This window comes from Pecten maximus, chromosome 17, assembly GCF_902652985.1.
Source record: "Pecten maximus chromosome 17, xPecMax1.1, whole genome shotgun sequence".
Classification (NCBI taxonomy): Eukaryota; Metazoa; Mollusca; class Bivalvia; order Pectinida; family Pectinidae; genus Pecten; species Pecten maximus.
The window spans coordinates 21,513,311-21,527,865 of NC_047031.1; the positions used below are offsets into that span (position 1 = coordinate 21,513,311).

The 14,555-nt window shown below is 33.2% G+C and overlaps 1 protein-coding gene across 1 annotated transcript in view; it reads left to right on the forward strand.

Moving 5' to 3' along the window:
• LOC117315026 overlaps positions 1-14,555 on the forward strand; it is a 69,975-nt gene that overhangs the window by 18,707 nt on the left and 36,713 nt on the right. The window contains 23 exon segments of the mRNA XM_033869157.1: positions 370-504; positions 935-1,000; positions 1,272-1,337; positions 1,897-2,078; positions 3,017-3,114; positions 3,498-3,631; positions 4,107-4,162; positions 4,700-4,847; positions 5,500-5,576; positions 6,015-6,125; positions 6,854-7,021; positions 7,602-7,742; positions 8,341-8,386; positions 8,388-8,423; positions 9,111-9,667; positions 10,027-10,182; positions 10,768-10,885; positions 11,704-11,824; positions 12,267-12,421; positions 12,594-12,707; positions 12,888-13,022; positions 13,343-13,408; positions 13,995-14,060. Coding sequence (XP_033725048.1) covers positions 370-504; positions 935-1,000; positions 1,272-1,337; positions 1,897-2,078; positions 3,017-3,114; positions 3,498-3,631; positions 4,107-4,162; positions 4,700-4,847; positions 5,500-5,576; positions 6,015-6,125; positions 6,854-7,021; positions 7,602-7,742; positions 8,341-8,386; positions 8,388-8,423; positions 9,111-9,667; positions 10,027-10,182; positions 10,768-10,885; positions 11,704-11,824; positions 12,267-12,421; positions 12,594-12,707; positions 12,888-13,022; positions 13,343-13,408; positions 13,995-14,060 — 2,952 coding nt within the window.

A 14,555-nucleotide genomic window follows, 5' to 3' on the forward strand; every position in this document is an offset into this window, starting at 1 on the left:
TACTAAAATAAAAAAGTCGGTTTGAAATTATCATTGATTTCGTTTCTATTGTCATACAGATATCAAGGTCTTACAAATGATTATCATGTCTTTGAATCAATGACGTATGAGTGATGTTTGATAAACTGATATTTCTATTGCTGTTATAGAAGCAATGGCTGAAATGATAATAGATATTTAAGCGTAAATGTGGCATTAATTTCATAGTGTGGTGTTTACAAAATCTGCTTATGGGTATAAGAGAATAAACAAGAATAAAAGAAAGTTCTGGTGTTGTTGGCTGATGTATCAACAGCAAGGTTAACTTTCTGTAAGGGATTTTACTGATAAAAATCGAAGTATGTAAAAAATTAATATGTTCCTCTCCAGTTTGACCAGTTTGTGGTGAAAGAACTCCAGGTCTCCATGGATTTTGACGGTCTGATATCCTCCCATCCTATGTATGCTCCTGTGAAGAACCCAGCCCAGATCAACGAGATTTTTGATAAAATTTCATACTCAAAGGTAAATGCTGAAGTCAAATTAAAAATGAAAAAAACCTTACATATTTTAACAAATGCCCTTAATTCTAAAAAAAAATCGAAAGAAGAGTTGCAAAGCAGTAAAACAATGTCATACGGAAATATAAAAGTACAATGATATTAGTGGTTATTTTCGCAGTGGTCGAACTTCACGATTTCGTTAGGTAAATTTCACGCATACTGTTATTTCAGTGATCGTTTAGGTTTTTCTTTTGCCCATGTTACATAAATAGCACATATATCGCAAAAAAAAACAAAAAAAAAACGCCTAGAGGAAAGTAACGCGGTCTAGTGACCTATGTATTTCTATGAAAGGATAAGCAATTATCTCACATAATACAATTGGCAATTGTTTCTATTGTATTCTTTCTCTGATATGGATAACTTCAGGATTACCTACATTTATATCATAGGGAGCAAGCATTATTCGAATGATGAGATTCTTTATCGGAGAGGACACGTTCAAGAGGGGAATCAAGGTGAGTACATTGAAATGAAAAACGTCATTAATAAAGTCATATTGGAGATTGAGAATGTTGTTGATAAATGTTTATCTACTTTACTAACTTGGATTTTCTGTTATCGCACACGGATACATATCTAAATAATAAATAGTGCAACATCAATTGCAACTTTATCACAGTGCTGTACTGTATCCCATCAGGATAAAATCTGTTATAGCATTAAGCAGTCTGTTAACTACATTTCAATTAAGACCTAGTATATATTACATTTTTATTTGTTATTTAGAAATACCTCCTGGACGCTTCTTACGCTAATGCCGTCCACGAAGACCTGTGGTATGCCATGGGGAATGTGAGTAATATTTCATAAAAGTTAAATTTTAACCAATACAGAACATTACAAATTATTCCCTCTCAGAGGTTTAGAATATTGGTATCTCTAGTTTCAATGTTTTTATTCAACCATTATTTATATTCAATTCAATATCTTCACTTATATACATTTACATTATCCAGATTAACGTTATTTTGATTATCTATTTTTTTTTTTTAGCAAACACAGTTTTATAAAGAGAATGTTATTATTTGAAGTGATTTTTTTCAAGACGATTTTCAAGATATTTCCATTAGTTTTCAATTGAAAGTTTAAATAGTATAGACTGCGAGAGAGAAATTCATGTCCTAATACAAATTAAGATTTCTGAATGCAACATAAACATTTATATATACATGTATATATAAATTAGATGTAATCTAACATATTTAAGAATAATAACCTGTTAAAAAATGGCAATATCTAATGTTGTTTTACTACTTTGTCTCACACTGTTAAAACAATTGCAATAAAATATTGTCTAAAACCAAAAAGGAAAGACATTTTGAGCATAAAAGTTTGTGTTCTATATTTACAGCAAACCATGATTGATGATCACCCTATTGACGTTAAAGCCATAATGGACACATGGGCATTACAAATGAATTACCCTGTGGTCACTCTCACTCGTATGGATAGTGTGAAGGTCAAGGTCACACAAAAGCGGTATCTACGGAACCCGGATGCTAAGGATCCTGGTCGATTTACCTCAAAATATGGGTATACATATATTTATTTTATTTTCCTGTTTTCCTGCTTGTTTAAAAGTCATCAGGTGATTTTAATCTTCATGGTTTACTGTAATCCGGTATGTCATTTGTCTGAAGAGTACTGTGTAGTTGGTAATATTTGAGGGAATTTAATTTCGCTATGTTCGCGGTCATTACATATAACGCAATAATGATAACCCTTTAAATATTAAGATATACATATATAGAAGTGTTTACTGTAGAATGTCTACAAGGCGTGCAAGTGCGTCAGTTGATACCTGCAAACTTCGCCGAATTGGACAAACGCAAAATATTTACCTCGTGAATTTTAGCAAAAGAATAAAGAAAATAAAAACATTTTCGCAATGATTCGTACAGTGAAACATAAGACAGATGAAACTTTTTAACATTGTAATGGCTCACGATTTATATTGATCATGTCAGATAGATAAATAAATCATATATTGAAAATAGTATTGACTTTGGTAAATTATGATTTTCCTGGTTCATGACATTATATCATGTCGATGTTTATGACATTATATCATCATGCTATTGTTAATGACATCATATCACCGTGACACTGTTTAAAACATTATATCATACTTTCACTGTGTATGACATTGTGTCACCGTGACAGTATTCATTACATTACATCATCATGTCGGTCTATGAAAAAAGTTAGATACCTCGAAAACTTCGATTTGTAAAAATTCGAACCATACAGAGGTTCGTTAGTAGCGTTATATTGTGAGAAAATTCGGGACCAAACAAAAAGTTCGATACAGTGAGAAATTCGAATCAACGAGATTTGACTGTAATTTGTGACAATCATTATTGAGCATATATGTACTCCGTCTAACTGACAATCAAACATACCTAAAAATAGCATTTAGTAAGACCATGTATTATTAAACGCTGTAATATATTCATTCTATCTTTCAACAGGTACATGTGGACTATACCTATCACCCTAACTACCAGTACAAATCCTAACTTTCAACAGACATACAATGACGTTAAACTATTTGGAGGCAAAGACCAAGGTGATCTATTGAATTAATAAGCACATATATTTTATCTTAATTCTTTATCACACCCCTCGGCACATCCATGTCAGCAGTAAGTTGCTTCAGAAAAGAGTTCTCTGCATTTAACGTAAAATATTTTGTATTTTTATACCTGTACTAAACAGATATAGCAACACGTCATTCACACAATCAGATGACGGGTGTGTTGTATGAAGTTTACGTAACAGAAGTGTTGTTACGTCCTTTACAACGAAATTGAGGATGGATACTTATACTACTAAATATAGTTTTTTCTCTTTTTACCAAGAAGGGGTGTCGCTAGATCAAGTACAACCAAAAGGAGGATGGGTTCTGTAGTCTTACTTTATAGATTATATTTGTTGCTTTTTACGTCACAGAGATGTCGCTGGGTACTTCCCTTCCGGACGACGGATGGGTTCTCGCTAATGTGATGCAGTACGGTTACTACAGAGTGAATTACGACAAACAGAACTGGAGAGCTCTTATCCAGCAACTCAAGAACGACCACTCGGTTTGTACATTTCCTATACCATATATCCAATATGTTTTTACATTTCCTTTGTCATAAATTCACTATGTTTGTACATTTCCTATATCATTAAATCAATCTGTTTGTACATTTCCTATACCATATATCCAATATGTTTGTACGTTTCTTGTGTCATAAATTCTCTTTGTTTGTACGATTCCTTTATCATTGATTCACTCGGTTTGTACATTTCCTGTATCATAAATTCACTCGGTTTGTACATTTCCTGTATCATAAATTCACTCGGTTGCTACATTTCCTGTATCATAAATTAACTCGGTTGGTACATTTCCTGTATCATAGATTCACTCTATTTGTACATTTCCTTTTTCATAAATTCAATCGGTGTGTACATTTCTAATATCATAAATTCAATCTGCTTGTACATTTCCTATACAATATATTTACTATGTTTTTACATTTCTTATATGTTTATATGTTTAAATATCGTTTCTAGGTTATCCACGTCACCAACAGAGCTCAAATCATCAACGATGCTTGGGCATTGGCAAAGTACGTACAGGAAATTAATGATCTGTCAATTTTCAATGATGTTTTTCAATATACATTTTCCATTGCTTCAAAAAAGGATTAAATTAAATATAGTTTTAGGTTTTGGAGATATAATTAAACAAATTGAGAGTTCTCATAATAGACCGCGACGTTAATCCATATAGATTAACTTACTATAAACAATCCATGTGATAACTGATTTTATTGATAAACTACTCTCCCGTAGAAATTATTACGCAGCTGTATCAACCAATCCAAATTGACGTTACAAACGGCGCGATTTCTTTTGCACGTTTTGTTACATTGAATTATCACAAAATGTCATAGAAGGAGTTAAAATTCATAACATATCATTAAACAATGGTTTTGTTTGTATTGAAATTCACACAAAATAATGTACTGAAATTACAATAAGCGTAATTATAATTTAGCGGAATGTTTCAAGCAGAATGAAACTCACTAAATATCAATACCGCTTAAATTTTTTCTTGTAAAGTATTATTTTCTGTGTTGGTATAAACAAACTTTCTTTGACAGATCCGGGGACCTGGACCTGACTATTGCTCTAGATACAATGGAGTACCTTGGAAAGGAGCTGGATTATGTCCCTTGGTCAGCAGCTACTTCAGAACTCTCCTATGTGGAGACGATGTTGGTTCGAACTCCATTGTACGGACAGTTTAAGGTACTTGTTTTAGCAGAAAATCTATACACATTTCACTTGTTGATCGATAACTAGTTTCATACGTTGTATGTATTCATGTGTTTTATTTTGTTAAAGTCTTTAATTGATTTTTTTTACTAATAATTAAAAATAACGTTATCATTACAAATAAGCAAAAGTATATCTTTCGGTGTAAGTTTCATTTTTAAGATGCTACATTGCCGAAAACTGTAATTATGATCAATCAAAACATAAGAAAAGACTTATACATTGTTACACAATACCAAAAGCTTCATGCTTACGTTACGGTATCACCGCCGTCCAAACCTTTGACCTTCTCATGTTACCTTTTTCAAATCTTAGCAGACAAATGATTTTTGCATCCCTAATAATCCTATCGTACTCTAACTATTTATTTTGCATGTGACTTTTCGTCTTTGATACGTGTGTTATTTGGACCCTGTCATTAAGTTTTTTAAACCCTCTTATTGGTGTTATAGATATATCTTTTATTATAATATAATTTGTGTAGGAAGCATTGCAAACACTGTCAGCTGTGTAGTATATATTTGCTTAAAGTTGTGGATAAGCTTTGATGCATCTGTGTCTTCGAAACCTTCCAGTATTTGGGTTTGTAGCTGTTGTGTTTAATACGAAATTATTTTCATCACAGAAATTTATGCACAGAATCATAGAAAAGCCCTATATGAAACTTGGAATAGACAATACAAATTCTAGTCACATGGAAAGGTGAGTATTTTTTTCAGAAAATTACTTTCAAATTAATTTCAAATTCCCACAAAGTGGAAATGATCACGATAATCTAGATATAGAGATAACTTGTTCAAGTAACTTCATAAAATTGATAATATTAATGTCCTTCGCTTGATACGTCTTAGCTTTTATTTCGTAAAAGATACGCATCTTGTAAAGTTCCCTTATTAGAGAAATGGAGCTTTACCGTTCGGTAAGCGTTACTATTTTGGCGTGCACAAATTTCAATAAAATACAACGATAAAATGGACTACCCAAAGTATTTTCTATTGACAAAATGTATAGAATATGCAATTAGGACCATTATGATATAGCTAATGTTCAAGCGCGGAAACGATATTACCGCTAAAATACGTACAATTGCAGTATAAGGCGCTGTATAATTCCCGTATTGAATTAAATGTCTTTCCACAGCAAGGCGCGGGCTATTATTGTATCAAAAGCCTGTGGTAACGAGGTGACGGACTGTCAGGAAGAGGCCAGTCAAAGGTTTCAGGATTGGATGGATCGCCCGGACATTAACATGTAAGTAAACGGCAATCCACAGTTTTGTTTCAAGTCATCTATTGAGGTCAATGTTGCTTTCCATTAAGTTTTGACTTCGCCTCATTATGTCTCTAGTTTTTTAAAGCCTTATTTACATTATTATTTGTAGTTCGTTGTTTAATATCCCGCTCTGTTTTTGTTGTCATTGCTTTCATTATTTAATTCGAGCTCGATAATTGGCTTTTTCTCATATTTTTGAATAGCGTTGTTGTTTTCATTAATCCATAATTTCTTTTAACTTTTTTTTGTAATACAGATAAATTAACTTTTCGTATATATCATATTGCGTTATGTTTCACATATCTTGTGGAAATTGGTTGTCAATTTAGATATATTCATATATTCATTTTCTAATAATAAAAATTCTCAACTATCTTAAACGCATTCAATACTGTGGATGTAAAATAACAATACAAAAATGTTAATCATTTAATGAAATAATTATTCAATAGATCGATATATCGATCAACAAAACAACTTCCTGATCAGATTAACCTTTCGATCTCCTAAAATATTTGTATTAAACGTTATTGACACAAAATGATTCACGAAATTAACAATATTTTTTTTTACAATGGACACAAAATACAAATTCAGAATAAGATAAGTACAGCTAAAAATGGTAGAACAGCTTCAAAATTTGATCTCTCATTTGATTGAAACATTTTCTAGATAATCAATTATCAATCAATGACGTACTGTTGAAGGATTGATCCTGACGTGAAGAGGTCAGTCCTGTGTGGTGGTATCAGTAAAGGTGGAGCTGACGAGTGGGATTTCCTGTACCGACAGTATAAACAATCAAATGTGGCCAATGAAAGAGTGATGATGTTGTACGCCCTGGGCTGTAGTCAACAGCCATGGATTCTCAGCAGGTAGCAAACAATGATTGAGATAATAAAGATATATATTATAAATATAAATATATATTATACAGGTAAATAATGTCCTTGTGATGAATGTACAATTATAATAAAACCACAAACCATGAAATCACTAGCGCTTTTCAGGTGAAATGAAAGGTTTTCTTTGTGCTAGGCGCGCGTATGGTGTTATCGGGGGTATCTAAGAAAAAAAACCACTAGGTACGTGACTGGTTCTTTCATTTGTTCGTTCGCATTTTTCCTTCATTCCGACGTTCATTATTTCTTCCTTTCGTTCGTTCGCTCGTTCGATTTTGTTTGTTTGTTGTTTTCACCTGTTTAAATTCAAACCAAATCCCTGACAGACTTGGTAAAAAGAGTGCGCTTTCAACACCACACGACAGTCAGTTATAATGGCCTTTATATTTATTTGGTGATACCTATACGATGATAATATCTGACACAATGTATTCATTCGCGCGATATAGTACATTTGCTTATGTATACGATCAATGTGTTGATTAAGTTTTTTTTACATGACTTAGTGTTCTATACTTTCTGTAGTCATTGATAACACGTGCTTACATTCCAGGTACCTGGCAATGTCTTTGGATACTAATGAAGTTCGTAAACAAGACGCTGATTACGTCATCAGATACGTCAGTGGCAATCCTATAGGAAGAGATCTGACCTGGAATTTCATGCAAGAAAACTGGTCTCTATATATTGAAAGGTATGCATTTACTTGGTTCTTTGAAGATCTATGGAATCAATTGTATTGATAATATTTGCATTTTCTGAAATAACAATAAAGGACTTACCTTAATATTTGAAAATACCTACGTGTGTAAATAAAACTTGATTTTACTCCACGTCGGAATCGGGAGTAATATCTACCACGGAATAATCTATTGTGTGTTCATATTTCATCCAAGCAAGGACTGAAAAGAAAATTTCGTATAGAGTATTGATAGTGCTTTTTATGTTATATAGATACCAATTATCTCTGACACAAATGTCAAGACTAGACCGGAGGGTCCAAAGTACATGTTTCTATATAGCGATATAGTTAAGGAATTGTAAGGACATGATATAATTATCAAAAGGGATTGAAACAAAACAGGTTCGATTTATGCAGGTTATGATAATTCCTCATATATATCAAACAATTATCTATCAGGCCTTCCTGTGAAGGTTATCAGAGAAAAATATTGTTATCATTGTAAAGTAGAACACAACAGGTAAATATCCCAGTCTAGGTACAGGTGTACTAGAGCCATGTTCGTATATGTCGTTTATAATATGCTTGTTTGTATTTATGTTTTGGAAAGATACGGAACCGGAGTGTTTTCCTTCAGTCATATGATCGGGTCGGCACTTGGACTCCTTCAATACAGAACTGGAACTAGAACAGGTAAATAACTCATTATAATCCTAGAAACACTAGAAATGGAACTAGAATAGATAACCGGTAGGTGACACGTGTGCCTATAGACATACAAATAGGAAAACAAATGAAGTTGACCCTTGATATTTTTCAGTGTGTTATGTACACGTATATAGTGAACATAAATTTGATCCGATTTACCACTTCCGGTTTAAGATATAGGTAAATGAGTGGCCGTCGTTGTGCCATAGTGCATGGGTCGTGGTTGTCTTCGGCGGAGAAGACTTTGTGAAGGAGCGAGTAGTGTAACATTGGAGAGTTTAGGCCACTTCACTTGCTTAAGCTAGCGGAAATTTTCCCTTTTGTGTAGTGGTAGGATGCTAACCTAGAGAGCGAGAGGTCGTCAGTTCGAGCCCATTTTCATTACTGCTACTTATACTTAGATCTGTATAATACTGCATTTACCTTTCAAACTAATATAGCAATGCAGCTAAATAAGTAGACATTTTCTTGAGTATCATTATTGGTTTGATTAGAAGGACGATACACATGACATTTGTTACATACGTCTATTGCATTCTTCATTTATATCTATCTACATATACATACTCATATCTGAAACAAAGACACACGTCATTAGGCAAATGAAGCTTGAATAATTTGAAATTGATCACTTGTACTATATAGATATACAACATAATTAATCAATTTCAGATAAAGGCATTCCAGGCTGATCATCCAGATATGGGATCTGGAACTCGAGCTTTCGAACAGGCCATAGAGAAAACTGAGGGCAACGTGCGCTGGATGAAGAGAAACTATGATACTATTAAATCGTGGCTGGACAAAACCATGGGTACAGAAACAAAGACTGCCGTAGAGGATGTTAGACTTCCAAGAGCAATTATGCCATCTTTATACGAATTGGAAATCTTCCCAGACTTTTACAAACCGGATCCAAAAGATTTTACTTTTAACGGCACAGTCAAGATACATATCTCATGTGTAGAAACTACCAAAAATATTACGCTGCACACACACAAGCTTTCTGTGCAGGAAAGTGATATAAAATTGGAAGCAGTTTCCGGAGAGCCAGTTCCGGCAATTGTAAAAATTACCCATGATGAAGTTAGACAGTTTCTGATATTGGACCTAGACGGAGACCTTAAGAGTTCAGTTGATTACACACTGGAGATGAAGTTTAGTGGGCCTTTGGTGGATGATATGGTCGGAATGTACTTTAGTTCATATCAACAGGGTAGTGATACAATGTAAGAGACTTTTCACTTCTCTCCCACTTAAATCCATCCGCTCAAAATAATCACTTCTAATATAACCCTTCCAAATAGATTTAATTTTTTGACAACATTGTAATATTATGTTTCTATAAAACTGATGTCAAACGACTACGATCATTAGCTGTCGTAAACCGGCTTCGCTATATCCGTAGTTTTCGTTTATTTCTTAATACAAAACTGTTATTGTACTTTTAAAAAAATTGTTGCCCTGCAATTACATTGTTTATTTCTGCAAATGTTATTATATATACACCAATAATGCATTCCCCAATTTTTCTTAGTAAAACGAAACTATAGCCCACAGTTTTTATCATATGTATGTACTTAATTAGGTATATGGCTACAACTCAGTTGGAACCAACAGATGCAAGAAAGATGTTTCCTTGTTTCGACGAACCAAATATGAAAGCACAGTTCAAAGTGACAGTCATCAGAAAAAAAGAACTCATCTCCTTATCAAATATGCAAATACAGACATCAGAACCAAGGTAGGTGTCAGTACCAGAATTTAACCTAACGAAGATCACATCAATATATTAAAATGAATAAATAAATAAAATTATAGAATGAAATTGATTGATGCCCTTAACATATGTTACTATCAATTGAATATTCGATATACAACTCATAGTGCGTAACGTCACCGTATATATATTTTCAATACATTCTGCTGCTATTTTTAAGCCTGTTGTACAGTTCGGTCGAAATAATACTGTGACTGGTGTTTGATCTATTATTACGACTATCCAGTTTTCTTAGCAGTGTTTCGAGTCTAATACGGAGAAAAGTCTTGAAAAGTGTATGTCTTTAGGAAAGTATGATTAGGGTAAACGTGTATTTGATATCTTGACACCAAACCAGATGCTACCCGTTGCCAAGGACAAAGATTTTTGTTGAGACTGCAGTGTGGAGAGGTTTTTGAGAGAAACTATGGGTGTGATATATTACATAACAATCCAGATATTTGCTATTGTTTGTACAATTCACGGCTCTAATACAGTGCAGTGATGCTGTAACTTGGATATCTATTATAACAATACCCCGGGTATTTGTCATTGTTTTTATCATTCCAGCGTCGCTGGTTACATGGCGGATCACTATTTTGTATCACCAATCATGTCGACGTACCTCGTAGCAATTGTTGTATGTGACTTCGCACATATAAACGGTACAACGAAAAATGGTATATATGTAAGTAAACTATATAATTAATATATCATCTAAACATTAAATGTCGTAACGAAAAATGATATATATGTAAGTAAACGTTATAGATAATCTATCATCTAAAAATTTAATGTCGTAACGAAAAATGGTATATATGTAAGTAAACTATATAGTTGATATACCATCTAAACATTAAATGTCGTAGTAGGATATCACATATTACATGTATATTGAAATTTAATCACTATGGTATATATGTAAGTAAACTATATAGTTAATCTAGTTCATATGTAGGTTTGTTTGGTTTGGTTTGGTCTGGTTATGTAGGTAATATTATAGAAGGGGATATTATATAAAAATGCAAAATCGCGTCAAAACTTTATATCGACATATGCAGATACGTCACAAAGTGTAACTGTGCATATAAAAATAATGAACGATTTTATGAAATATGTTTTGTCCAGAACTATTATGAGCATATAGTCTATAATGTCTTCTGTCGAACCCCGTTATGTTATCTCGTAGACAGCGGGGTATCGTTATATCCCATGTATTTGATATACAAAACTATATTTATCACACTTTTTACTGTAATAATTGCCTATTAACTTCGATTTAAAGAGAACCTCGAGATAACAGAGTTCAAGGTTATTGAGTTTGCCTGTATATGATGAAACAAACGTAATGACTTTAAGTTTAAAACCACATCTTTCAATAAATGTCTGAGATATATTTTTGATCTCTCCGTTGTAATTAATGTCTTCATTTATTGTAACGAAGGCTGAAAGTCTTTTTTGCATAACGTATGGAAACAGTATGACCTTGTAACCTTTATACTCCAGTACGGAGCATGGGCACCGAGAGAGTTGATAGACCAGGCAGATTTCGCTCTCGATGTTGGTATTGATACGATTACGCTATACGAGGAGTTCTTCGATATCAAGTTTCCACTAAAGAAGCAAGGTAAATATTTATTCATCAGTTGTTATTTCATTTTTGGCGCATATGAATGAAAAATGTCTTTGATATGAGTTTTATTCGGGTATTGTTGATGACAGAGAAGACGCTTACCCCCAGGAACATTTGCTCTTATTCGACGTTCTGTCTGCGTTTGGTATTAGTTTATGGGTAAACAATGTTCGTTGTATTTATATTTGTGGTTCAATAGCTAACACAAAAACACCGAAAGTTTTTACTCAACGGACATTTAATGTTATACAGTAGAAAGTGTTACGATATAGTAATATTTACCACCGATTAACCGATTTTGTATAAGAATTACGGTTTCGTTATTATGTCGGTATTCTCTGTTATTGCTGTCCTTTTTGTATCAATTTTCAGATGGAATTACATATCACATACTTGCTTTTTCTGACTTTATGTAATGATTAATATTTCTCGCTAGAAATGATCGCCATCCCCGACTTTGCGGCCGGCGCCATGGAGAACTGGGGACTAATTACATACAGAGAGACAGCCATGTTGTATGAACCAGGCGTGTCTTCAGAGTCTAATAAACAACGTGTCACTACCGTCATTACCCACGAACTCGCTCACCAGGTAACGTATCGTCATGGTAACGTGCATTTGGTGCGATTGCAGTGCTTATAATACGAAGCAATACATCAATCAGTCAGTTAATCGCACTAGTCACGGTGAATGACACATAACTTGTCGGTTGAACATTTGTACATTCCTTTTTCCAACTAAAGACTTTACTAACATTTTTCAGTGGTTTGGAAATCTTGTAACCTTGGACTGGTGGGATGACCTCTGGCTCAATGAAGGATTTGCAACATTTGTGGAATACTTTGGAGCCGACAATAAATTCCCGGACTGGAATTATGTATGTACCGCTGACTTAAAAAAAAAAAAAGATTATTGCATTGCAATTTTGCAATGTGTATGAATGTCGAAAGATTTGTTTTTCACAGGTTACTAAAACCATGTGTCGACCTTTTCAAAAGAATATAGTTGTGTAATGTATCTATTTTTCAATTGATGTGCAACTCTCTTTTTCTTTTAGTTTGATATCTTTACGATCGAACAAGTCCATGATGCGTTTGATTTTGACTCTCTTGTGACGTCACATCCGCTGCTTACTCCCGTATATACTCCAGATCAGATCAACGAAGTGTTCGACACTATTTCCTACGCAAAGGTCTGTAATATACTTTCATTACGTGGATATTAGATAAATTAATACAATGAAATAAGTGACATATTTGAAATTTTTTTCTTCCAATGTATTGACAATAATTCAGGATATCCATCATATATCAAAATATGTTACTTTTAGCAAAGAAATTTTATGAAAACCAAAGGTTTGAGTTGAGTGCACGAAAGAACTCGGAAATTTTTAATGTGAGAGGAAACCGGTTTTGAGAAAAGAGAAGAGTTCCATCCTAGGTATAACCAGAACACCCTGTCCTAGCTGATTTTTATTTCAGACAAAACTCTCATTATTTTGTTTTATTTAAGGGCGCTAGTGTTATACGGATGATGCGGTTCTTTGTCGGAGAAAGAACATTCCAGCTCGGAATACAGGTAAAGATAAGTTCCGTCTTGCCTTTTGTAAATCGATTTTATATGCTAATCATCACATCCTTACCCAACCATCAGTAATCAAGTCGACCGTTGTGCTTTAATCCTCGTTTTGTAAATGTTGCCTGTCGATGTTACAAAATTCCTTGTATATTGACGCTGTGATTTGCTCTTTTTTTCACTCACGTCGGTTGTACGTGTAATTTGTGTTTTCAGTTGGTTCGGTTAATTTTTTGTCTGTGTTTATTTATCAAATACGACAACGATATGTTTTGTCCTTATTGACGAAAGTGGTTTCCTTATTCTATAATCAAATCCTTATCATAATTTGATCTTTAATGTTGATGGTGTGGTATAACATTTGGCATCTGATTTTTTGTAATTTTTGTGACATTTTAATATGACTTCCTTTGAATTATGACAAATCTGACGTTCTTGTCTTGTATAGTTTTGTCTATGTGGGAATTATATTTTTGTGAGTAATTGTATTCTTTAAAAAAACGCCGATATTTACGGCATGGGTAAGGTTAAGTTTTATTTCAATTTATTAAAACTACAATAATTTTGAGATATATTGATCAAATTTTAGAAATACCTGAAGGAAAGAAAATACAAGAATGCCGACCACAATGACTTATGGACGGCCATGGAAGAGGTTGGTATTTCATCAATGACAAAACCAGTGTGTCTTTAGATTATTTCTTCTTCGCAAATAACAGAAAAAACTATAGACAACTTACTACCCAGACCACAGAAAATTCGACTATCACTGTTTACATTAGGCAGATACAGTTTTATTGTAAACAATGGCGTTGTACCAAGTAAGAAGAACGTTGGCATAATTGATGAAGTGTATTCACAATTCATGACGAGTTTTCCCTATTGATTTAAGTAATGACTTGGAGTCACAATTGAAGATGTTTATTTACAATACAAAAAGAGAATATCGTCTTTAGATACTTTTTGTATTCTTTATTAATTAATTTATTTATCTCTTTTGCGAAAATTAGAAATATATTTTACGTAAGGGACAGAATTTCTTATTTTCTTAATTAACCTTGATTGCTTTGTGGGAAATCGCATTATAACGCATATTAATTATTGAATTCTTCACGCGTATTTTTCATGGTAATGTTACTTTTGTTGTTTT